Consider the following 27,319-nt stretch of genomic DNA (forward strand, 5'->3'; position numbering starts at 1 on the left):
TCTGATTTGGTTTTTCCGTTGTTTCCCTTAATTGCTTTAGGCAAATGCCAGCATGGTTTCTTTTAAAGAGCATAGCCGATTTCCATCCCCGTCCTTCCCTAATCCGAGCTTGTGCTTCATCTCTAATGACCTCGTTGTCGACCGGACGTTAAACACCAATATCCTCCTCCTCCTCTTCCTCCTCTTCGTCCTCCTCCCACGACTTAAAAATGCCATCGAGCACGTGTGTGATGCGGTGGGGAGACGTATTTCAGTGTCTTTACATACACCAGCGACCACCTTGCAGTTGTCAGCTGGTGGAGGAATGGATCACTACCACAGGAACTCCTCACCAACCTTGTGGCCCGAATGAAATCACAGTGCAGAGCACGCACTGCTATCCGTGGTGATCACACACACTATTAAGAACCATGCCCCGCCTTTTAAAATGCTCATTCGGCCATCATCAATTGTGGTGGCTTCAATGTAACGATTGTATTTTAATAAGAACCTAACCTCGTATCTGTTCGTCTTGTTAGGAAAATACAGGCTGTTGATGTTACCGAATTTTCGACATGCGAGAACCTCTAACGTTATCGAATTCCTATGAACACATTATGCCAATGAAGTCTTAAGTAAACGGCATATTCTTATCTGATTCGAAACAGAATTTTCCGAGGATCCCTAACAGGAGATAATTTGATTTAAATGTGACGCCTGGTGCTGCGTTCGCACGTCACTACTTCAGCAGCGGCCCGTTTGGTTTCATCGAGAGAAACCTAGCGCTAGTTAATGATTTACCTATGGTTGTTGCAAAATACTAACACGAATTCTTTACAGATGAATGGAAAAACTGGCAGAAGCCGGCCTCGAGGAAGATTACTTTGGATTCCGTAGAAATGTTGGAACACGTGAGGCGATACTGACTCTACGACTTATCTTAGAAAATAGATTAAGGAAAGGCAAACCTACGTTATATCATTTATAGACTTAGACAAAGCTTTTGACAATGTTAACTGGAATACTCTCTTTCAAATTCTGAAGGTGGTAGGGGTAAAATACAGGGAGCGAAAGGCTATTTACAATTTGTACAGAAACCGGATAGCAGTTATAAGAGACGAGGGCCATGAATGGGAAGCAGTGGTTGGGAAGGGAGTGAGACAGGGTTGTAGCCTCTCCCCGATGCTATTCAATCTGTATATTGAGCAAGCAGTAAAGGAAATAAAAGAAAAATTCGGAGTAGGAATTAAAATCTATGGGGAAGAAATAAAAACTATGAGGTTTGCCGATGACATTGTAATTCTGTCAAAGAAGGCAAAGGACCTGGAAGAGCAGTTGAACGGAATGGACGGTGTCTTGAAAGGAGGATATAAGATGAATATCAACAAAAGCAAAACGAAGATAATGGAATGTAGTCGAATTAAATCGGGTGATGCTGAGGGAATTAGATTAGGAAATGAGACACTTAAAGTAGTAAAGGAGTTTTGCTAGTTGGGTAGCAAAATAACTGACGATGGTCGAAGTAGAGAGGATATAAAATGTAGACTGGTAATGGTAAGGAAAGCGTTTCTGAAGAAGAGAAATTTGTTAACATCGAGTATAGATTTAAGTATCAGGAAGACGTTTCTGAAAGTATTTGTATGGAGTGTAGCCATGTATAGAAGTGAAACATGGACGATAAATAGTTTGGACAAGAAGAGAATAAAAGCTTTCGAAATGTGGCGCTACAGAAGAATGCTGAAGATTAGATGGGTAGATCACATAACTAATGAGGAGGTATTGAATAGAATTGAGAAGAAGAGAAGTTTGTGGCACAACTTGACTAGAATAAGGGATCGGTTGGTAGGACATGTTCTGAGGCATCAAGGGATCACCAATTTACTATTGGAGGGCAGCGTGGAGGGTAAAAATCGTAGAGGGAGGCCAAGAGATGAATACACTAAGCAGATTGAGAAGGATGTAGGTTGCAGTACGTACTGGGAGATGAAGAAGCTTGCATAGGATAGAGTAGCATGGAAAACTGCATCAAATCAGTCTCAGGACTGAAGACCACACCAACAACATGATTTCTGATTAAACTTTTTTGCCACATCGTGTCATCTTCTCTACTATACTGTAACCGTTCTTCCTATGTATGGTCTAAGGCTCATCGAACTATGTTACTTGGCAGTGCCGCATCACACATAAGTTGCTATCGTCGATTCTTCATAATTCACAGTTTTCCATACATGAATTCGAAGAGGTGGCAAAAGCATACAGGCATACAGTCACAATGCTGCCACCTTGCCACTGCTGTTTCAACCTAACAGCGTTAGTATATTTTCAAATTGAGCTTTAGGTCACCCGATATAATGAAAAATAAGTTGTCTGCAGCCGAGGCACTCAGAAGTTGTAAGGTAAGTCACTTCTGAAGATTGGAAGAAAGCCGTCAGTTATACGCAGCTCATCATGAAAAAAATGTGATGAAACGGAATATTTTTTAAAAAAATTTCCTTGTAGGAAATGACGCGTCATTAAATGACAGTGGCAGTGGCACTACCAGTATGGGTCATAGCGACGAGTGTTGTGCCAATAGTTCTTCCTTAGTAGTGTTCTTCTCTGTAAGAAAGCCTGGTTAGCACATTGCTAATCAGTCGCGTCAAGAAAACGTCAGAGATCAGTTTCCATATTGTCATAAATAAATAGATTCACAGAAGGATTCAGCTGAATGTTTGGCATGGGCAGTTAAAGTAGCTGCATAGCAAAATTGTACTTTCAGAAGTTTTTACTATTAATACAAAGCAGCTGAGTCCGAGCGACGTTCGTTTCAGGAACTCAGTGTTACAATTAATCGCATAAAAGAAGTCCCTCTCACTGTTTGCGCTATAATTGTTGCAGTACTGAGACTGTGTGTTTCGTTATCACTATTTTCCTCTTTTTCCAACCCGAAAAGTTACCTCCCCTCGATTAACATGCGAAACTTTTTTGCTATGTTATAAATAAATAGAAAGTCTGATGAGAAAACATAGAAGCAGGTAAATTATTTACTAGTGCTCTGTTTTTCTCACCGAAACCAAACGGACGACCGCTGACGCTGTGACGCAAAATGGAGCATCGTACGTCACATTTAAATCAATTTATCTCTTGCTGCAGATCTCCGGGAGAGTTCCGGTTTGGAGCAGATGAGAACTTGCTGTGTACCTAAGGCTTAGTTCGCATAATGTTTTCATCTAAATTCAATAACCGTAAAGTTTCACGCATGTCGTAAATTCGGTAGCATAGACAGGCAATGTGCTGTATTTTCCTAAACTTTCCGTGTATCGTCTCAAAAATAGCTGATGCAAAAAAAATTAAACGAAAACATACGGCAGCTCTTCTAGAAGACAGATTCGTCAGTTTCATCTTTGTACATCGAATAGTTTGCGAGTCTGAGCGGGTTGAATGAAATGTAAAATTACGTGTGTTCTCTGCGATGCGTTGCTACATATTCCTGCTGAAGAGTCGATCCGAAAGTAATTTTCAACAGACCATACCTACGCTACTCAGCATTAACATTACTACATCAGGGCGGAAAGTAAATAACGACATTTTATTTGCTATGATTGTTTGATGTTTCCTTAGTTCCTTTTACATGATTTTTATTATTATTATTATTATTGGTAGTAGTAGTAGTAGTAGTAGTAGTAGTAGCAATGCCTTTTTGACGATGTGGTCCTTCTACGCAACTACACAATGAAAATTTTCACGAACAAAGAGTCCTTGCGATGGTAAAGAAGGTAACAACTGACCAAAGTAAAATAAGTAATGAGTCACTGATCATCTTGGCCACAAAAACAATAACAAGCCGAGATGTAGAACATGTGGTTGTCGTGATCTTCAGTCCGAAGACTGATGTGATACAGCACTCCATGGTAGTCTATCCCGTGACATCTTTCTTCATCTTTCTATAACTTCGGCTACCTACATCTATTTGAACCTGCTTATTAAATTCATTCCTCGATCACCCGAATCAGTTCTTATCCCCCACCCCACACATACACACACCACCACACACACATACCACAGACCACATTACCAATATGACGAATGCCTGAAGACGTCTCCTGTCAAACGATAGTTCCCTTCAGTGAGGTTCTACATCTACGTGATTACTCTTCTATTCACAATAAAGTGTCTGGCAGAGGGTTCAATGAATCACCTTCAAGCTGTCTCTCTAGCGTTCCACTCCATAACGGCAAGCGGGAAAAACGAGCACTTAAATTTTTCTATGCGAGCCCTGATTTCTCTTATTTTATCGTGATGATCATTTCTCCCTATGTAGGTGGATGCCAACAGAATGTTTTCGCAATAGGAGGAGAAAACTGGTGATTGAAATTTCATGAGAAGATCCCGTCGCAACGAAAAACGTCTTTGTTTTAATGATTGACACTCCAATTCACGTATCATGTCTGTGACACTATCTCTATTTCGCGATAATACAAAACGAACTGCCCTTCACTGAATTTTTTCGATGTCATCCGTCAGTCTCCCCTGATGCGGATCCCACACCGTACACCAATACTCCAGAATTGAGTGGACAAGCGATGTGTAAGCAGTCTCTTTAGTAGACTTGTTGCACCTTCTGTGTTCTACCAATGAATCGCAGTCTTTGGTTTGGTCTACCCACAATATTATCTATGTGATCGTTCCAATTTAGGTTATTTGTAATTGTAATCCCTAAGTATTTAGTTGAATTTACAGCCTTCAGATTTGTGTGACTTATCACGTAATCGAAATTTAGCTGATTTCTTTTAGCACTCATGTGAATAACTTCACACTTTTCCTTATTCAGGGTCAGTTGCTGCTTTTTGCACCACACAGATATCTTATCTAAATCATTTTGCAAGTCGTTTTCATCATCTGATGACTTTACAAAACGGTAAATGACAGCACCATCTGCAAACAATCTAAGACGGCTACTCAGATGGTCTCCTATGTCGTTAATATAGATCAGGAACAATAGTGGGCCTATAACACTTCTTTGGGAACGCCGGATATTACTTCTGTTTTACTCGATGTCTTTCCGTCGATTACTACGAACTGTGACCTTTCCGGTAGGAAATCACGAATCCAGTCACACAACTGAGGCGATACTCCGTAGGTACGCAGTTTGGTTACAAGACGCTTGTGAGGAACGGTGTCGAAAGCCTTCTGGATATATAAAAATATGGAATAAATTTCATATCCCCTGACGATAGCACTTATTACTTCATAAGTATAAAGAGCTAGTTGTGTTTCACAAGAACGATATTTTCTGAAACCGTGCTGACTATTTGTCAATAAATCGTTTTCTTCGAAGTACTTCATAATGTTCGAATACAGTATACGCTCCAAACCCCTGCTGCAAACCGACGTTAGTGATATAGGCCTGTAATTCAGCGGATTACTCCTACTTCCTTTTTGGGTATTGGTGTGACTTGAGCAATTTTCCAGGTACTGATCTTTCTGTGAGCGAGTGGTTGTATATAACTGCTAAATATAGAGCTATTTTATCAGCAATCTCTGAGAGGAACCTGACTGGTATACAATCTGGACCAGAGGCCTTTATTAAGTGATATAAGCTGCTTCGTTACTCAGAGGATATCTACTTCTGTATTTCTCATCTTGACAGTTGTTCTTGATTAAAAATCAGGAATATTTACTTCATCTTCTTTGGTGAAGGAGTTTCGGAAAACCGTTTTTAATAACTCTGCTTTAGTGGCACTGTCATCAGTGACTTCACCGTTGTTATCGCGCAGTGAAAGTACTGATTTCGTCTTGCCACTGGTGTGCTTTATGTATGACCAGAATCTCTTTGGGTTTTCTGTCAGATTTCGTGGCAGGATTTCGTTGTGGAAATTATTAAAAGCATCTCGCATTGAAGTACGCGCCATATTTGGAACTTGTGTAAAACTTTCCAATCTTGGGGATTTTGCAATCTTCTAAATATGGCATGCATTTTTCGTTGCTTCTGCAACAACGAACTGACCCGTTTTGTGTACGCTGCGGGAACAGTACCATCACTTGCTGTCGAAACTATTTCCTTGAAAACATACCACAACTTTTCTTCACTTACGTGATCAGATCGGAAGGAGTGAAGACTTTCTCTTAAAAAGGTGTTAATAGCATTTTTATCAGTTTTTTTGAATACATATACTGTGCGTTTCTCTTTGATGGTTTTAGGTGTTACGGTATTAAGCCTAGCAGCAACTGCCTTGTTGTCGCTAATTCCTGTATTCGTCACAATACTCACTATTTGGCCAGGATTATTTGTTGCTAAAAGGTCAAGTATGTTTTCGCTACCATTTACGCTTCGAGTTGGCTCATGAACTAATTGTTCAAAATAATTTTCTGAGAACGCATTCAGTACAATTTCTGATGACGTTTTATGCCTGCTGCCGGCTTTAAACGCATAATTTTTCCAGCATATCTAGGGTAGATTAAAGTCACCACCGACTATAATTGTATGAGCGGGGTACTTATTTGAAATGAGACTCAAGTTTTCTTTGCACTGTTCAGCAACTATATCTTCTGAGTCGGGTGGGGGGGGGGGGGGTCGGTAAAACTATCCAATTAATAGTTTAGTCCGATTGTCAGGTATAACCTCTACCCATACTATTTCACACGAACTATCTACTTCAATTTCGCTACAAGGCAAACTACCTCTGACAGCAATACATACTCCACCAACAACTGTATTTAATCTAGATCGTTTGAAAAAAATTCGGCTGAACTTATTTCCAGCTTTAGCCAGATTTCTGTACCTACAACTATTTGAGCTTCAGTGCTTTCTGTTAGGGCTTGTAGCTCTGGTTCTTTTCCAACACAGCTACAACAGAATGAGATTTTCACACTGCAGTTGAGTGTGCGTTGATATGAAACTTCCTGGCAGATTAAAACTGTGTGCCGGACCGAGACTCTAACTCACGACCTTTGCCTTTCGCGGGGAAGCGCTCCACCATCCGAGCTACCCAAGCACGACTCACGCCCCGTCCTCACAGCTTTACTTCCGCCAGTGCCTCGTTTCCTTTCTTCCAGGAGTGCTAGTTCTGCAAGGTTCGCAGGAGAGCTTCTGTGAAGTCGGGAAAGTAGGAGACGAGGTACTGGCGGAAGTAAAGCTGTGAGGACGGGGCGTGAGTCGTGCTTGGGTAGCTCAGATTGTAGAGCACTTGCCCGCGAAAGGCAAAGGTCCCGAGTTCGAATCTCGGTCCGGCACACAGTTTTAATCTGCCAGGAAGTTTCAAAACTACAACAATTTACAACTACAATACCAATCGTTTCTACAACTACCTTACTGTGTTTTCCCTGTCCACTTTTAGACGGACGTCCCTTCTGTGGTTCCCTGAGACCCTCCAACCTAGAAAAACCGCCCAGTCCCTTCCACACAGCCCCGCTACCAGTGTAGCCACCTCCTGTCTGTAGTGGACTCCCTACCTATTAAGCGGAAACTGAAAGCCCACCACCCAATGGCGCAAGTCAAACAAGTCAAAGAATCTGCAGCCTAGACGGTCACGGAACTGCCTGAGCCTCTGATTCTGACCCTCCACTCGGCTCTGCACCAAAGGGCCACAGTCGGTTCTATCCACGATGCTGCAGACTGTGAGCTCCGCCTTAATCTCAGAAGCAAGACTGGCAGTCTTTACCATTTCCGCTAGCCGCCCGAAACCAGACAGAATCTGCTCTGATCCAAAGCGACACACGTCATTGGTACTGACATGAGCCACCACGTGCAGATGGCTGCACCCTGTACTCTTCATGGCATCCGGAAGCACCCTTTCCACATCCGGAATGACTCCCCCCGGGATGCGCACGAAGTGCACACTGGCTTCCTTCCCCTCCTTGGCAACCATGTTCCTAAGGGCCCCAAAACGCGCCTAACGTTGGAGCTCCCAACTGCCAGCAACACCACCCTTTGTGAATGCCCAGACCTTGCGAGCCGAGAAGCTTCCTCTGGAACAAGGGTGGATGACTGCATCCAGCTCAGAGACATCGTCAGCCACAGATAACGCCCGAAACCTGTCCGTCAAACGAACCGGGGAGGCGCTACGATCAGCCCCCTGGAAAGTTTTTCACTGCCCCCCACTCGACCACAGGTGAGGGGTCAGCCTCAGTGCAGGCAGTACCCGGGGCAGCCACAGCAGTGGACCGATCGGAGGACACGTGGACTTTGCTCGACGCCCCTCGCATCCCCACGTTCGATCCACCACAGTGATCCCCCTTGGCAGCAGCCTCAAGCTGTGTGACGGAAGCCAGCCTGGAGCTGTGAGCGAAGGGCTGCCAGCTCAGCTCGCATCTGTACACAACAATCGCAGTTCCTATCCATTACTGCAGTCGCTCCTGTTTGATTCTCATAAAATTATGTAACAAGCGAAAGGTGTAATCGCCTTATTAGCAGCAGGAACTCGTGGCACTGCTCTCGCTGACGGTCTAACCGACACTGTGCTGTTCTAACCAAACAAACAAAAGCCTGTATGATACGAGGGTCGATACAAGCGTTGATAAGAACGGTGGTACTGTACACTACAATGTTATTGAAATAAAAGGTTGTGCCTAGTAAGCACCCAAACACGCAAGAAATTACAAAAATAAACTAGTAACTACCCAGATAACTGAAAATAAGTCGCTCCTGTTTGAGGCTCGTAAAAATATGTAACAAGCGAACGGTGTATTCGCCTTATTAGTAGCAGGAGCTCACGGCGCTGCTGTCGCTGACGGTCTAACCGAAACTGAGCCTTAAACTGCTTTTCTCCCCAATTCAATCTAGTATATCTTCATTAGTTACTCGATTTACCCATTTAATCTTCAGAATTCTTCTGTAGCACCACATTTCAAAAGCTTCTACTCTCTCCCCATACGAACTTCTTGTCGCTCATGTCACAATACACAACAGCCAAGAAAAATACCTCCAGGGTAGACTTCCTACCACTTAAAATTACATTAGATGTCAACAAAGTCCTCTTTTTCAGAAATCATTGTATTGTTATAGCTAGTCTGCATTTTAGTGCCCAAATAGCAAAACTAGTCTATGGTTTCTAGTGTCTCAATTTCTAGCCTATTTTCCTCATCATTGCATAATGTAATCCGGCTACATTCCATTAACCTTATTTTAGTTTTGTTGAAGTTCACCTTATAACTTCTTTTCAAGATGCATTTCTTTCTGTTCAGCTATTCTTGCAACTCCTTTCTCGTCTCTGACAGAACTACGTCATCGCCACTTCTCAAAGCTTTCATTTCTTCTCTCTACACTCTAACCCCATTCTCAAATTCTTCTTTGATTTCCTTTACTGCTTTCCAGGTTACAGATTGAAGTAAGTCAGTGATAGGCTACAATCCTGCATCTTTCCTTTCTCAGTCATTGCTTCGCTTTCATGTCTTTCGACTGTTGTAACTGGTCTGATTTCTATATAAGCTGTAAATAACCTTACGTTCTACGTATTTTACCCCTACTACCTGTATAATTTCAAATGGTATATTCCAGTGCACATTGTCAACAACTTTTTCTAAAATGGTTCAAATGGCTCTGAGCACTATGGGACTTAACTTCTGAGGTCATCAGTCCCCTAGAACATACAACTACTTAAACCTAACTAACCTAAGGACACCACACACATCCATGCCCGAGGTAGGATTCGAACCTGCGGCCGTAGCAGCAGCGCGGTTCCGGACTGAAGCGCCTATAACCGCTCGGCCACACTGGCCGGCGAAGTTTGATGGTATTCCGCCTGTTTCACATGTCTTTCACATCAGGTGTGACCCATCACCAGGTTAAATAATAAGCTACTTAGTCCACTCACCACTAGCCTACTATTTAAAAAAATGCGGCTCCCTCCACTCACTTTTCCCTCCTTTCCCCAGAGCATCCATCACCACACAAAATAGCACAAAAACCTCCACAACAAAACAAATCAGTGTCAAAATGCATGCGGATGCCACAAAGCAAACAAAATACCGAAAAAGATACTGCGACAGGTGGTGACACTGTACAGTAAACATAGATAAGCAACACAGGGGTTAGAAAAACATACACTGGAAGCGGTTTTCATGTGAAATGTGCTCGCAAAGGCCAAAAATTGGAGATCCTGGGGCACGCAGGCCAATGAGATACAATTCCAGGGCGATACATAGGTGATAACAAGATCTAAAAAAATTGTAAACAGAACCCGACAGCAATTTAGCCTCACGAAATTTGCGCTCCAGAAAGTTGTTTCTCACCTAAGAGTAGGAGAATAACGAAAAAGCTGTAATACAGTAATATATCTAAAAACACATTTATTATATGCGTGCAACACACATATATTACAGGTCACTGAAGATGCTCTTCAACAGAAACGCATATACCATAAAAACAAACAACCACTTATTTAGTTGCGCAGACGGATCACATCTCCAAGAAGATAATTATAATTTACTTGTTGTGCACATACATATATCTTGATCACTCCAAATAACGTTTTCCCCAGAAGCAAAATAAAAAAATTTCTGAAATAAATCTTACTTAGCTATCATGTTGACATTAATCAGGATGATTGCCCTTCTTGTAACTGTTTCTTACGAACATATGAACAGCAGTACGTCTTTTTTAAATAGGGCCCTATATTTTTTTATTCGATAATCCACTTCGTCTCATGAAGACCAGTTCAAAAACGCATCGCTGTGTATCATACACGTAAACATGATTTTGTTGAAAACGTAACATAAAATTAACTTTTGACCTTCCTGTACTAGTGTAGGAACCCAGGGTAACGTAACTCGTCTACTTGTTGGAGTTTCCAGCAAGTAAATAGAAACCCAAGGACATCCTCTGCTTGGATAGCATTGCGCCTACCCCAACAACAATACAATCAAAGTTATGATGAGATAATTTTTAATGAAGGACTGCCTTTACTATACAGAATATAACGTTTGAAAATACTACAGTACTGTACTACGTGTGCCCATATGGTAAACAAAAATACATTATTGCAATTAGTGTTCCGCTAACTTCCATTCTCCACAGATGAATAGCATTTGTGCTTTCTTTCCTTGGTGTGCACTGTAGTCACACAGACCTTCAACTGATGACAACTGAATGGATGAGCAGTGGGCATTTTCCTTGTATGACGACTGGGACGCGGTTACAACAGGAGGAGGCGTGTATGAATTCTTCCTAAGTTTGAGGGAAAGACTTCAAATTAAGTACATTCAACCATCGAGGGATATGATCCATTTTTTACAAGACGTGAGCTTATCCCACGTATCTTAATAGCATGGTACAACAGCTTAACGGTAAGTCTGATTGTAGAGTAATTTGAACTCTTTTCGCCCCTGTGTCCATTTCAGAGACTTTGCTGTATGGAGGACTGTACATAATACAGTATAGTACGGGACGAATCACTGTACCACACGTTAATCCAAATTTCTGAGAAGGTATCCAGCAGAGAGATGGAGATTTACCTTCAAAGGAAAGAGAAGACAATGATTAAGTGACCAAAAGGAATAAATTATATAAAAATGTAAGTGAAGACATGTAATAGGTGATCTGGACCGCCAGGAGTTACAACTTTTGTGTACCCTGGGTATCCTCTACGACATGTTGCATTAGAGCAAATATGTTTCTTTTCTGGAGTCATGAAATCAACGTCAGTGCCAGAAGACGTATAGTAAAGACATAGACACAAAGTGGGACTCTGAAACTTAGAATATGTTCTAAAACTATTGAAAATCAGTGCAAATTTTTAAGTGAATCCAGAAATTGCATTATTTCGGCTCTACAACCTGGTAGAGATCTGAATTCTAGAAACGCTGTACTAGTGCCGGCAGCCGCAAACCTAATGCTATCTACATTCTAAAACGAAAAAACGAAACATCACAATGGAATTATCTGAAATCGATAGATGTGACGTACAAACAAACAAATGATTACAGCTTCAGAAAAATTGGGTGATTTATACAAGGGAAGGAGCTTCACAACTTGTACAAGCCAAGAATGCGTTCGTCCACCTCGGATCATTATGCAAGTAGTTATTCGGCTTACCATCGGTTGACAGAGTTGTTGGACTCCTCCTGAGGAATATCGTGCCAAGTTCTGTCCAACTGGCGCGTTATATCTTCCAAATCACGGGGTGGCTTGAGAGCCCTACACATAGTACTGCAAGCGTTCCAGTGGGGCAGATCGGGCGATTATGCCCACAAAAGCATGGTTTGGCAACACGAAGACCAGCAGTAGAAACTCTTCCTATGTACGGACGGGCATTATCTTGATGAACTGCAAGCCCAAGATGACTTGCCATGAAGGGCAACAAAACAGACATTGAATATCGTAGACGTAGCGCTGTGCTGTAACACTGCCGCGGATGACAGCCAAAGGAGTCCTACTATGAAAAGACATAGCACCACAGACCATCACTCTGGGCCGGCCGCTGTGACCGAGCGTTTCTAGGCGCTTCAGTCTGGAACCGCGCTGCTATTGCGGTCGCAGGTTCGAATCCTGCCTCGGGCATGGATGTGTGTGATGTCCTTAGGTTAGTTAGGTTTAAGTACACTCATGCTCATAAATTAAGGATAATTGTAGAATGTGGTGCCACACAACGTGAAACTACACAAAACTAGTGCTAATAGCATAGGCGCATAGGGAACACACACGACACAGATCCGTAAGTACACGGTATTGGTCATAAGTTGAGAAAACCGTCCCTACACACATGTGCTACAAAACGCCCCTTTTCCTGCACTTGTACCCCGACATCAATATGGCATATGATCACCATGCACACGTACACAGGCCGCACAACGGGTTGGCATACTCTGGATCAGATGGTCGAGCAGCTGCTGAGGTATAGCCTCCCATTCTTGCACCAGTGCTTGTCGGAGCTCCTGAAGTGTCCTACGGATTTGAAGATGTGCAGCGATACGTCGACCGAGAGCATCCCAGACCTGCTCAATGGGGTTTACTCGTAGATCTGGAGAACAGGCAGGCCACTCCATTCGTCTGATATCTTCTGTTTCAAGGTATTCCTCCACGATGGCAGCTCGGTGGGGCCGTGCATTATCATCCATCAGGAGGAAGGTGGGACGCACTGCACCCCTGAAAAGGCAGACATACTGGTTCAAAATGACGCCCCGATACACTTGACCTGTTACAGTTCCTCTGTCAAAGACGTGCAGGGTTGTACGTGCACCAATCACAATTCCACCCCACACCATCAAACCACGACCTCCATACAGGTCCCTTTCAAGGACATTAAGGGGTTGGTATCTGGTTCCTGGTTCACGCCAGATGAAAACCCGGCGAGAATCACTGTTCAGACTATACCTGGACTCGTCCATGGACATAACCTGGGACCACTGTTCCAATGACCATGTACTGTGTTCTTGACACCAGGCTTTAAGGGCTGTCCTGTGAACAAGGGTCAGTGGAATGCACCTTGCAGGTCTCCAGGCGAATGTACCATGTCTGTTCAGTAGTCTGTAGACTGTGTGTCTGGAGATAAATGTTCCAGTGGCTGCGGTAAGGTCCCGAGTAAGGCTACCTGCAGAGCTCCGTGGCCGTTTGCGGGCACTGATGGTGAGATGTCAGTCTTCGTGTGGTGTTGTACGCTGTGGACGTACCGTACTGTAGCACCTGGAAACGTTTCCAGTCTGCTGGAATCGTTGCCATAATCTTGAGATCACACTTTGTGGCACATGGAGGACCCGTGCTACGACTTGCTGTGTTTGGCCAGCCTCCAGTCGCCCTAGTATTCTACCCCTCATAACGTCATATGTGTTCTTTGAACCATTTTCAACACACAGTCACCATTAGCACGTCTGAAAACGTTTGCGCACTTACTCGCCGCACCGAATTCTCTGACATGCACCAACACACCTCTGCATATGTGGACTGTTGCCAGCGCCGTCGTGCGACGACCGCAGGTCAGATGCACCGCATAGTCATACCCCGAGGTGACTTAAACCAGCAAAACGCCCACCACAGCGTTGTTTCACTATGTATCGGCATTATCCTTAATTTATGAGCATGAGTGTAGTTCTAAGTTCTACGGGACTGATTACCTCAGATGTTAAGTCCCATAGTGCTTAGAGCCATTTGAAACATCACTCCTGGCTGTTGGGGCTGTATAGTGGGTGACAGTCAGGATGGAACGTATTGCTGTCCAGGACGTCTCCAGACACGTCTTCGCTGGTCATCGGGGCTCAGTTCGAAGCGGGACTCACCACTGAAGAAAGTTATACTCCAGTCCATGAGATTCCAGTCCGAATAAGTGTCTGGAGACAGTGGGTTACCAACCTGAGTGTTGCTTGCCATACCGCCCGACAACCAGGAGGGATGATCTGGGGTGCCACATCTTTTCATAGCATCTTGTCATCCGCGGTATCCTTACGGCACAGCGGTATGTTGACGATATTCGACGATATTCTATGTCCATTTTTTCCCTTAATGGCAACCATCCTCGGCCTACACATCAGCAAGTTAATGCCCCGCCAGCACACTGCTAGAGTTTCTACTGCTTATAATCGCGCTTGCGAAACCCTACCTTGGCCAGCAAGGTCGCCAGATCTAACCGCAATTGAGAACGTTTGGAGCAGTATGGGCAGGGATCACCAACCAGATAGGGATTTTGAGGCGCCAGAGATGGACCAACGCGTTATTGACTTGCTTATCTGTGGAGCTCTTTCTCTTGTTCTAAAGTTGTAAGCACTTGTTAGTGTTGTTATAACTGGTAAAAGTATGTAATCTAGGATGCAAGAAGAAGGAGATTTCATGATATTAGTCAGTTAGCGGGTAAAATATTTTTTATGTACATGTAACAAACAAGTCTTCTCGAATTACGTGTGAAGCGATTTCTTCCTTTCATTTTGTTGTTTTCGCTAATACCTCCACAACTACTTCTTAGTCTGCTCTTTGTAACCCGTACTGCGTTCTCTTGTTTCTAGTTACTAGGTCAAAGGGCATATTCCTAATGTTATTGAAAGTTGCGGCGGAGCGATTCTTTCCGTCCCTTTACGACGAACGTGCACCTACCTGTGAACATTGTCTCAGAATATCATCAGTAGGGAAGCCGAGCGAAACCTACTGTACTTCGACGTGAACCAGGCTGCAATTAAAGTCACTAATCTACGTTTCGGGAGAAAGTTTTCACACGAAATGAAAGGTTGGAAATTTTGTCCTCAGTTAATATATTCTGAAACTTATGTGAACAAGTATCACTGCCAAGCCCGTGCTAGTCTTAACACAGTCACTCGCAATCCCTTTCACTCACGTTAGCAAGTTTATGGTGTTGCATTTCCCGAAAACGTAATAGCTACAAGAATACTGATTGTTTTTTATTGATAATGCTCGCCAAATATTAAGTCTCTCGGTACCAAATGTAGTCACAGTTTTTAGCCACTGACCTGCTCAATACGCGACGCGGAATATATATCTTTTCTCGTCACAAAACTTACTTAAAATTTCCGAAATTTCTACACGCCCATCGGAATAATTATGCCGTCACTTTACCACACTTTCGATGTATGAAACACTGTTAGATCCGGCAACTTCTCATTTCCAACGGAACTACTACTACACACGTCCGAACTGTTTCATGGCTAGGCTCCCACTCTTCTCCAGAATACTCTAAGTCTTCTCTACCAGCAGAGAAAGGCGCGCGAAGAATACTGCGTTACCATTGGTCAGTTTACTCAACAGCCAATAGCAAAACAACACTCTCCCGCGTCAGTCCGCGCTTTTCATCAATAACCAATCGCAAAATAGTAAACCTAACGACTGCACGTTTTACCGACGTAATTATCTAATATGCTGAAGTTTTTTTATTCATAAAGTTATTTACTATTGTTATTTATACCTGAATTAACTTTCTCTTTAGCATAAACTTACTTTACAAATCTATGCTACAAAAATCCCCTTTGTCCATATCCATACTTCTTCGAAATGTTCCCGCACTAAATCCTAGTACATAACTCGTTAAACAATTATCTTCATATTAAACCACACTCACGCGTCATTCATACTGCTAAAACACGTTTATAATATTTTACATACAAAAAAAGACGTAATAACACTCTATGAAAATACTAGAATAGTTTATGAAAAAGATTCTATTACTTTAGTGCACTCTAGTGGGCACAATCGAAACTAAAATCACAGTCCCCCTATCCAATATTGTCCTCTATTGGCTGATACATGAACAACGTGCGCGTCCAGTTTCGCATCACCATCTGTCACTATCCAGCTCTGAGACACATCTACCACGTAACCGCCTCCAAGGCAGGATCGGTATACGGCGCTACGCCTCGAAGTGTCTGCACGAAATTGGTGCTGTATACGCCTGCAAATCTCAGTAGTATGCTCCTCCTCTGCACTCTGTGTAGGATTTGTTTAGTTGTAACTAGTCTTGCCGCGAGGTCTCACACACCTGCAGCCGGCTGCAGGACAGCTGTTGAGAGAGTGACACTTGCCGGCAGGGCTTGGAGCTGAAGGGCCAGATGGTGCCGTGTCCAGAGTCGGGGTCGCTGCTGTTCGTGGGCTCGCCCGACCTGGACGGGCTCGAGGGCCTCACCAGCCACGGGCTCTTCATCTCGGACATCCCGCTACACGACGCCACGAGGGACGTCATCCTGGTGGGCGAGCAGGCGCGAGCGCAGGTGAGCGGGCGGCCTCGATTGGTCTCCTCGCTGGTCTGGCACTGTGCTCCGCTTCCCTGTAACCCACAGCCGTCTCTTCACCTCACCTTCACCTCAACAGCTGCCCTACCCAACTCCAGGCCTCCTCATTTACTGTTGTCACTGGCTAGATGAACAGATACGAGGTGCGACAATAAAGTAATGAGACTGATGTGAAAAAAAAGTTGCTTACCGTTTTAGTCAAGTTTAGTGTTGTCTCCTTCAAAGTAGTTCCCTTCTGATTGCACACACTTTTTCCAGCGCTTCTGCCATTGATGGTAACATTTCTGGAAGTCATCTTCTGTGATATGGCTCTGAGCACTATGCGACTTAACTTCTGAGGTCATCACTCGCCCAGAACTTAGAACTAATTAAACCTAACCTAAGGACATCACACACATCTATGCCCGAGGCAGGATTCGAACCTGCGACCGTAACGGTCGCTCGGCTCCAGACTGTAGCGCCTAGAACCGCACGGCCACTCCGGCCGGCGTTCTGTGATATCCTCCAAGACCGTCGTCACAGCTTTTTGGACGTCTTGTGTTGTTTGAAAATGGTGTCCCTTGGCCGTTGTTTTGACTCTTAGAAAAAAGTCGCACGGAGCGATATGTGGTGAATAAGGTGGCTGTGGTACTACTGAAATTTGTTTTGAGGTTAAAAATTGCTGTACCGACAGAACAGTATGGGATGGCGCATTATCGTGATGCAGAATCCAATTATCAGCAATGTTGGCACAGGCACGAAGAACTCTTTTACGAAGTCTTTCTAAAATTCCTTTGAAGTAATATTGGTTAGCTGTTTGTCCAGGAGGCCCCCACTCTTTATGAACAATTCCCTTGGAATCAAAGAACCACACAAGTATTCATCTCACTTTTGACTTTGACATACGAGCTTTTTTAGTCTGGGTGACCTCTTTGAGCACCATTGCGAACTTTGGCATTTTGTCTCTGGATCGTACTGAAAAATAAACTTTCATCACCAGTGATAACACGGTTCAACAATTGTGGATTGATTTCCGTCTGCTCTAACACATTTTTCCGTGTTTCTCCCTGTTGTGGTGTGAGATTTTTGGGGACAATTTTTGCACAAATCTTTCTCATACCAAGATCTTCAGTTATTATTAGACGAACCCTTTCTCGATTGATGTTCAGTTCTTGTGCAATCATTTTTAGGGATAAATTTCGATCAGATCGTACGAGTTCACCCACCATGGCCAAGTTGACATCGGTCAGTGAGGTTGATGGTCGTCCACTGCGGTCTTCATCGTAATATTCGTTCTACCTTCACTAAACATTTTATGCCAACGAAAAACTTGAACTCTTGACATAACCTCCTCTCCAAAAGCCTTCTGAAGCTTACCGTAAGTTGTCGTCGCGTTTTCACCCAATTTAACGCAAAAAGAAATAGCATACCGTTGCGCAGTATTATGCGGTTCCGTTTCCGTGACGAGAGACACAAACAAGTGTTAACTTATTACAGCACAACTCACGACTGAGCAGTTGCATCGATGTGCCGCTTGGACTAGAAGCAGCTTATAGACCAAGGTCAAAGATATTGTGCCTACGCAAGCCTGCAGGGATGACACATCTTGCAAAGAAAATCAGTCTCATTACTTTACTGTCGCACCTCATGTACCTTTTGTTCCATAGGTCCATAGTGAGGTGATCCTCAAAGATGTATTAGGTCGGCACTTAAGTTCGTGCCGTTATTACAATGCTACCATTTTATTTCTGTTGTTAATATGCACTGCGTTACATTACAGCACACAATAACAAGCCTGATACACTAATTATTGATGTGATCTCCATCTTCGTCTATGACCGCCTGCTAGCGTTGAGGCAGGAGTTCTGTGCTTTATCTGCGTAACTGTTGGGGTTTCGAGTTGAAGACATCTTCTAGCCAGTTCCTAAGAGAAGCTTCATCATGAAATACTGTAATTGGTTTACAAAACTTTTTTTTTTATTTTGGGAACTAAAACTTTAACTGAACTGGTTTGCTAGTTTTTGACTTTGTGTGTGTGTTTCTGTTGTAACCCTGGACAATGCAATGTAATTACGAAAACGCTATCTGATAAAAAGAGTCGCCGGTTGTTTGAAACTGCGCAACTGTAGTTTAATTAACTTGTACTAATATAATCAGAAAAGATAAAACAGTATACTAAATAAGTTGTCCAATGAAATGTGGCATTGCGTAGTGCTGTGAACGGTGCTAAATGCGTGACGTCACAGTACACGACTTGCAGTTCCAACACTCAAAGTCTAAAGAACAAAAATGTTACACAAAATTGCAAATCGTATTTTGAAACAATAAATAACCAAATTGCTTTTCCAGAAAAGCCCTGTGAATTTCCGTGTGCAAACTGACTACTGACTAAATAAAATTCCAAACACTAGATGACACAAACGCAAATAAAGCACTCCACTGTAAGCATAAGAAATGAACTCAGAACTGACCTTTACCTAAACTGAGCCTGATATCAATTTTCAAAAGGAAGGTTTAACTGTGAATGACTTTATTGTCCTGACTGTAATGTAAATCTGGCCCTAAGAAATTTTCATAGCTTGCCTGTGGTAACAGAAACTCGTTACTGCTTTAAAGTGGTCAACATTAAAAATACAGAACAGCAACAAACCAGCTAAAGACAAAGAAAGCCTTGCGGAGTGCAACGCAATGACATGCAACTATGCTAAGCCCATTTAGCTTTAGATTTACTTTTGTGCGACTGTGTTCCGCTCAATTCAATACAGCGACCATATTATTGCAAAACCAAACTTTCGTGAAGAGAGAGTGAAGAACATTCAGTTTACTGAAAGATTTAAAAGACACTAACATTCCAAAACTGCTCTGAAAACTGCATTGAACCTCTGATACCTTAACTGTTGTCATCATCTTTACAAAAATCACTTACACAAATATACATCCCCCCCCCCTCCACCCGCACCCACCCCTGAATGATGGACCTAGCCGTAGGTGGGGACGCTTGCATGCCTAAGCGATACAGATAGCCGTACCGTAGGTGCAATCACAACGCAGATGTCTGTTGAGAGGTCAGACGAACGTGTGGTTCGTGAACATGGGGAGCAGCCTTTTCAGTAGTTGCAAGGGCTGACTGATCTGGCCTTGTAACATCAATCAAAAAGGTCTTTATGTGCTGGTACTGCGAACGGCTGAAAGCAAGGGGAAACTACAGCCGTAATCTTTCTTAGGGGCATGCAGCTCTACTGTATGGTTAAATGATGGGTAAAACATAGTCCCCCATTCGGATCTCTGGGTGGAGACTACTCAGGAGAAACAAAACTGGCATTCTACGGATCGGAGGGTGGAATATCAGATCCCTCAATAGGGCATGTAGGTTAGAAAATTTAGAAAGGGAATTGGATAGGTCAAAGTTGGATATAGTGGAAATTAGTGAAGTTCGGTGGCAGGAGGAACAAGATTACTGGCCAGCTGAATACAGGGTTATAAATACAAAATCAAATAAGGGTAATGCAGGAGTAGGTTTAATAATGAATAAAAAAATAGGAGCGCGGATAAACTTCTACGAACAGAATAGTTAACGCATTATTGTAGCCAAGATAGACACGAAGCCTATCCCTACGCCAGCAGTACAAGTTTATATGCCAACTAGTTCCGCAGGCGATGAAGAGATTGAACAAATGTATGATGCGATAAAAGAAATTATTCAAATTGTTAATGGAGACGAAAATTTAATAGTCATTCGGGACGGGAATTCGACGGTAGGAAAAGGAAGAGAAAGAAAAGTAGTAGGTGAATATGAACTGGAGGTAAGGAATCAAAAAAGAAGCCGCTTGGTACAATTCTGCACACAGCACAACTTCATCATAGTTGATACTTGGTTTAAGAATCATGGAAGAAGGTTGGATGCATGGAAGAGACCTGCAGACACTGGAAGGTTTCAAATATGTTATATAATGGTAAGGCAGAGATTTAGGAACCAGGTTTTAAATTGTAAGACATTTCCAGGGGCAGATGTGGACTCTGACCACAATTTATTGGTTATAAACTGTAGTTTAAAATTGAAGAAACTGCAAACAGGTAGGTATTTAAGGAGATGAGACGTGAATAAACTGAAAGAACAAGAGGTTGTAGAGATATTCAGAGCCCTTGGGAACGATTGACAAGAGCAGGGGAAAGAAATACAGTAGAAGAAGAATGGGTAGCTTTGAGAGATGAAATAGTGAAAGCAGCAGAGGATCAAGTAGGTAAAAAGACGAGGGCTAGTAGAAATCCATGGGTAACAGAAGCGATATTGAATTTAATTGATGAAAGGAGACAATATAAAAACGCCGTAAATGAAGCAGGCGAAAAAGAATAGAAACGTCTCAAAAATGAGATCGACAGGAAATGCAAACTGGCTAAGGTGTGATGGCTAGAGGACAAATGTAAGGCCGTAGAAGTATATGCCACTAGGGTAAGATAGATACTGACTACAGGAAAATTAAAGAGACCTTTGAAGAAAAGAGAACTACCTATATCAGTATCAAGAGCTCAGATGGAAAACCAGTCCTAAAAAATGGTTCAAATGGCTCTGAGCACTATGGGACTCAACTGCTGAGGTCATTAGTCCCCTAGAACTTAGAACTAGTTAAACCTAACTAACCTAAGGACATCACAAACATCCATGCCCGAGGCAGGATTCGAACCTGCGACCGTAGCGATCTCGCGGTTCCAGACTGCAGCGCCTTTAACCGCACGGCCACTTCGGCCGGCACCAGTCCTAAGCAAAGAAGGGGTAGCAGAAAGGTGAAAGGAGTATATAGAGGGTCTATACAAAGTCAATGTACTTGAGGGCCATATTATGGAACTGGAAGAGGAAGTAGATGTAGACGAAATGGGAGATATGATACTGCGTGAAGAATTTGACAGAGCACTGAAAGACCTAAGTCGAAACAAGGCCCCGGGATTAGACAACATTTCACTAGAACTACTGATAGCCTTGGGTAAGCCAGCCATGACAGAACTGTTCCATCTGATGAGCAAGGTGTGTGAGACAGGCGAAATACCCTCAGACTTCAAGAAGAATATAATAATTCCAATCCCAAAGAAAGCAGGTGTTGACAGGTGTGAAAACTGCCGAACTATCAGTTTAATAAGTCACGGTTGCAAAATACTAACACGAATTCTGTACAGACGAATGGGAAAACTGGTAGAAGCCGATCTCGGGGAAGATCTGTTTTGATCCGTAGAAATGTTGGAACACGCGAGGCAAGACTGACCCTATAACTTATCTTAGAAGATAAGGAAAGGCAAACCTTCGTGTCTAGCATTTGTAGACTTAGAAAAAGCTCTTGGCAATGTTGACTGGAATACTCTCTTTCAAATTCTGAATGCGGCAGGGGTAAAATACAGGGAGCGAAACGCTGTTTACAATTTGTACAGAAACCAAATGGTAGTTACAAGAGTCGAGGGGCACGAAAGGGAAGCAGCGATTGAGAAGGGAGTGAGACAGGGTTGTAGCCTATCCTCAAAGCCTATCCCCGATGTTAATCAATCTGTATATTGAGGAAGCAGTAAAGGAAACAAAAGAAAAATTCGGAGCAGGAATCAAAATCTATGGAGAAGAAATAAAAACTTTGAAGTTTGCTGACGACATAGTAATTCTGTCAGAGGTAGCAAGGGACCTGGAAGAGCAATTGAATGAAATGGACAGTGTCTTGAAAGGAGGATATAAAATGAACGTCAACAAAAGCAAAACAAAAATAATGGATGTAGTCGAATTAAATCAAATGATCCTACGGGAATTAGATTAACAAACGAGACATTAGAGTTTCGCTATTTGGGCAGCAAAATAACAGATGATGGCTGAAGTAGAGAGGATATAAAATGTAGACCGGCAATGGCAAGAAAAGCATTTCTGAAGAAGAGAAATTTATTAATAGCGAACATACATTTAAGTGTTAGTAAGTCGTTTCTGAAGGTATTTGTCTACAGAGTAGCCATGAACTGAAGTGAAACATGGACGATGAACAGTTTAGATAGAAACAGAATAGAAGCTTCCGAAATGTGGTGCTACAGAAGAATACTGAAGATTCGATGGGTAGATCACGTAACAAATGAGGAGATAGTGGCAACTATTTATTTACAGCTCATACAAAAGAGATACGTGTTTAAAAGTTTTACTGAACTTCAAAGAAGTCACCAGCATTGAGTTTAACCCGTTTCCAGCAATGTGGAAATCTTAGGATACTCTTAGCAGTGCCTGTTGTGTTGGCAGTTCTAGCGGCGCGGTCTATTGCCGGACGAAATTGTAGCAGTTCTGAAGCGAATGCCGTGAAGTATTTCCTTCAGTTTAGAAATCGAGTTGAACTCACGAGGGCTTAAGTCAGGGGAGTGCAGTAGGTGGTATAGCACTTAGCAGCCCCATCAGTGAAACAAATTAGTAACAACTTGCACTGTACGTGCTTGAGCATTGTCCTGCAAAACGATGGCCAGGTCCTGCAGAAATTGTCATCATTTCTGTCTCTAAGCTGGCCGTCGGTTGTGTTCCAAAAATGAACAGCATAGAGACAGAAGTGATGACACTTTCTGCAGGACCTGACCATCGTTTTGCAGGACAATGCTCAAGCACGTACAGTGCAAGCTGTTACTGATTTGTCTGACTGATGGGGCTGATAAGTGCAGTACCATGTGCTTCACTCCCCTGACTTAAGCCCTCATGAGTTCAACTTGATTTCTAAACTGAACGAAACACTTCACAGCATTCGCTTCAGAACTGCTACAAATTCGTCGGGCAATAGACCGCGCTGCTCGAACTGTCAACACAACTGGCACTGTTAAGAGTATCCTATGACTTCCACATCGCTGGGGACGGGTTATACACAATGCTGGTGACTACTTTGAAGGTCAGTAAAACTTTAAAACAGGTATCAATTTTGTACTGCTGTAAATAAATAGTTGCCAGTATTAAAGTTACAACCCTCGTACAACACTTAATACAGCATGGGAAACAACCAAAAACGCAGATCTAGAAAATAATTTGTGTCGAAATTTCTTACAGGTTTGGTTTTATAATGTCGGTTTGAGATGCAAAAAATAATAAATGCCGCAGTTTACAGTGCCAAGAAGATGTTAGTTGTCCATAAGCCCAAAAAAATTTGTGTGAAATCTTATGGGACTTAACTGCTAAGGTCATCAGTCCCTAAGCTTACACACTACTTAACCTAAATTATCCTAAGGACAAACACACACACCCATGCCCGAGGGAAGACTCTAACCTCCGCCGGGATCAGCCGCACAGTCTATGACTGTAGCGCCTTAGACCGCTCGGCTAATCCCGCGCAGAGGTCCATAAGTAATTTTATGGATGTAGACCAGTATGAATTTTCTGCTGTCTGCCCAAGCCGATCGGTGTAGAGGATGCCTAGGCACTCCACTTGTGAAAACTCTTCTTCCGACCTTGCAGCCAATATCACAAGGCAAAGTTCTCTCTTTATAGCGACTAGTGACTTACAAAACAATCTTACATCCATTAAAGACTGTTTTACTAAAACGTGTCCATTGAGCACTGTTACACGACTATGATCGCCAAAATAACTGCTGCTGCGTGGCTGCCACAACGTGTAGCGTGCTTTCTTATGGACAGGTGAACAAATCTTAGATTGCCAGAAAAAAAAATTGACTCACTTGTAGAAGTTTCCATTTCAATCAATATTTATTGTTGCTACAGTGCACGTGGAGTGCATGAAATGATAATGTTTACAGAACTACAGGATAAGTGGTGCTGAAGTATCCACCCATACTGAAACACCCAAGTGCCGGCCGAAGTGGCCGTGCGGTTAAAGGCGCTGCAGTCTGGAACCGCAAGACCGCTCCGGTCGCAGGTTCGAATCCTGCCTCGGGCATGGATGTTTGTGATGTCCTTAGGTTAGTTAGGTTTAACTAGTTCTAAGTTCTAGGGGACTAATGACCTCAGCAGTTGAGTCCCATAGTGCTCAGAGCCATTTGCACCATTTTTTTTGAAACACCCAAAACAGTACGTGATGTAGCGTCCACGGGCGGCAAAGCAGGCGCTGAATCTGGCATCCAGTCGATCGTACAGATAGCGAATACTGTCCCGGAAGACGTAATTCCACACATACTCCACCTGTTCATGTAGTTCAGTAAGAGTTGTTGACTGACGAGTCGTACGGGTCGCTTCTCGTCCCATCATATCCCACAATTGTTCGATTGGAGACAAGTCCGGAGATCGTGCTCGTCTGGGAGATTGCTGCACGTCTTGTAGAGCTCGATGTGTTTCATGGGCTGTGTGTGAGTGAGCATTACCCTTTTGGAACAACACTTCACCTTCCTGTTGCGACAAGGGCAAAGGAATGGGTCTAACAACATTTTGCATGTTCCGAGATCTGATTAGCGACTCCGCCAGAAACGCGAAACATGAAATCACTCAACAGAGGAAAGTCCACTGGACCTGACGGGATACCAGTTCGATTCTACACAGAGTACGCGAAAGAACTTGCCCCCCTTCTAACAGCCGTGTATCGCAAGTCTCTAGAGGAACTGAAGGTTCCAAATGATTGGAAAAAAGCACAGGTAGTCCCAGTCTTCAAGAAGGGTCGTCGAGCAGATGCGCAAAACTATAGACCTATATCTCTGACGTCGATCTGTTGTAGAATTTTAGAACATGTTTTTTGCTAGCGTATCATGTCGTTTCTGCAAATCCAGAATCTTCTCTGTAGGAATCAACATGGATTCCGGAAATGGCGATCGTGTAAGACCCAACTCGCTTTATTTGTTCATGAGACCCAGAAAATATTAGATACAGGCTCCCAGGTAGATGCTATTTTCCTTGACGTCCGGAAGGCGTTCGATACAGTTCCGCACTGTCGCCTGACAAAGTAAGAGCCTACGGAATATCAGACCAGCTGCGTAGCTGGATTAAAGAGTTTTCACCAAACAGAACACAGCATGTTGTTCTCAATGGAGAGACATCTACAGACGTTAAAGTAACCTCTGGCGTGCCACAGGGGATTTTTAAGGGACCACTGCTTTTCACAATATATATATAAATGACCTAGTAGATAGTGTCGGAAGTTCCATGCGGCTTTTCGCGGATGATGCTGTAGTATACAGAGAAGTTGCAGCATTAGAAAATTGCCGCGAAATGCAGGAAGATCTGCAGCGGATAGGCACTTGGTGCAGGGAGTGTCAACTGACCCTTTACATAGACAAATGTAATGTATTGCGAATACATAGAAAGAAGGATCCTTTATTGTACGATTATATGATAGCGGAACAAACACTGGTAACAGTTACTTCTGTAAAATATGTGGGAGTATGCGTACGGAATGACTTGAAGTGGAATGATCATATAAAATTAATTGTTGGTAAGGCGGGTGCCAGGTTGAGATTTATTGGGAGAGTCCTTAGACAATATAGTCCATCAAAAAAGGAGGTGGCTTACAAAACACTCGTTAGACCTATACTTGAGTATTGGTCATCAGTGTGGGATCCGTACCAGGTCGGGTTGACAGAGGAGATAGAGAAGATACAAAGAAGAGCGGCGCGTTTCGACACAGGGTTATTTGGTAACCGTGATAGCGTTACGGAGATGTTTAGCAAACTCAAGTGGCAGACTCTGCAAGAGAGGCGCTCTGCATCGCGGTGTAGCTTGCTGTCCAGGTTTTGAGAGGGTGCGTTTCTGGATGAGGTATCGAATATATTGCTTCCCCCTACTTATACCTCCCGAGGAGATCACGAATGTAAAATTAGAGAGATTAGAGCGCGCACGGAGGCTTTCAGACAGTCGTTCTTCCCGCGAACCATACGCGACTGGAACAGGAAAGGGAGGTAATGACAGTGGCACGTAAAGTGCCCTCCGCCACACATGGTTGGGTGGCTTGCGGAGTATAAATGTAGATGTAGATGTAGAACTGGAGTTGCAGCTTATCGCACCCCAAACCATCAGTCCTGGGGTTGGCCCAGTGTGTCGGGCGAATGCACTCAACGATACAGCGCTCACCAGCTCTACATCGTACACGCAAATCGCCATCACCTGCGAGCAAGTAGAATCTGTTTTCATCACTGAAGACCACGGCGCGTCATACCATCTCCCAAGTGATCCTCTGGCCATTCGAGCCATGTACGGTGATACTGTGGGGTGATTAGAAGACAGGCTAGAGATGAGCGTGCCCATACTCCCACTGCTAATAATCGTTTCGCAACAGTTCGTGTTGAAATGTCTGGGCTCACAAGCCTTCGGTCTGTGGTGTGGTAGCTGTATGATCTTCCACTGCCGCGCTTACAATGCGACGATCCTGGCGGGGGTGTGTGCTATGTGGACGTCCAGTACCTGGTAAACGGGCGTGAGGATGGCCATGTGACCAATGATAGCAGCATCGTTGCACAGCTGACGCAGCACGTGTAACTTGTGTGGTAATTCTCCGAAAGGACCATCCCTCCACTCGGAAGGCCACAAGCGTACCTTTCAACTTCGCTTTTGCTGTAGGTAGCACGAGTGCCTCTCCGTGGCGTTGTTACCTGCTTGCTTCACAGGTTTGCATCACACTGAACCTTCTGGTTGTGAACATTTCCTATTAAAGTGTAGACACAGATGGCACTCTGGTAGCAATACTCCTACGCTGTTAGCGGACGACTTTGAAAGCATTATCAGTACATCTGCTATCCTCCAGGTGACATACGCCGTTATCGGATCAAAATCGACGTCGTCTTTCGAGGGCTACTAATT

At 43.4% G+C, this 27,319-nt stretch overlaps 1 protein-coding gene across 1 annotated transcript in view; it reads left to right on the forward strand.

Moving 5' to 3' along the window:
• Positions 1-27,319, forward strand: part of LOC124623061 (head-specific guanylate cyclase-like) — a 334,726-nt gene that overhangs the window by 177,875 nt on the left and 129,532 nt on the right. The window contains exons 5-6 of the mRNA XM_047148854.1: positions 2,764-2,778; positions 16,417-16,596. Of these exons, the coding sequence (XP_047004810.1) occupies positions 2,764-2,778; positions 16,417-16,596 (195 nt within the window). The remainder of the gene's footprint in view (positions 1-2,763; positions 2,779-16,416; positions 16,597-27,319) is intronic.

This window comes from Schistocerca americana, chromosome 7 (genome assembly GCF_021461395.2).
Source record: "Schistocerca americana isolate TAMUIC-IGC-003095 chromosome 7, iqSchAmer2.1, whole genome shotgun sequence".
Taxonomy (NCBI): Eukaryota; Metazoa; Arthropoda; class Insecta; order Orthoptera; family Acrididae; genus Schistocerca; species Schistocerca americana.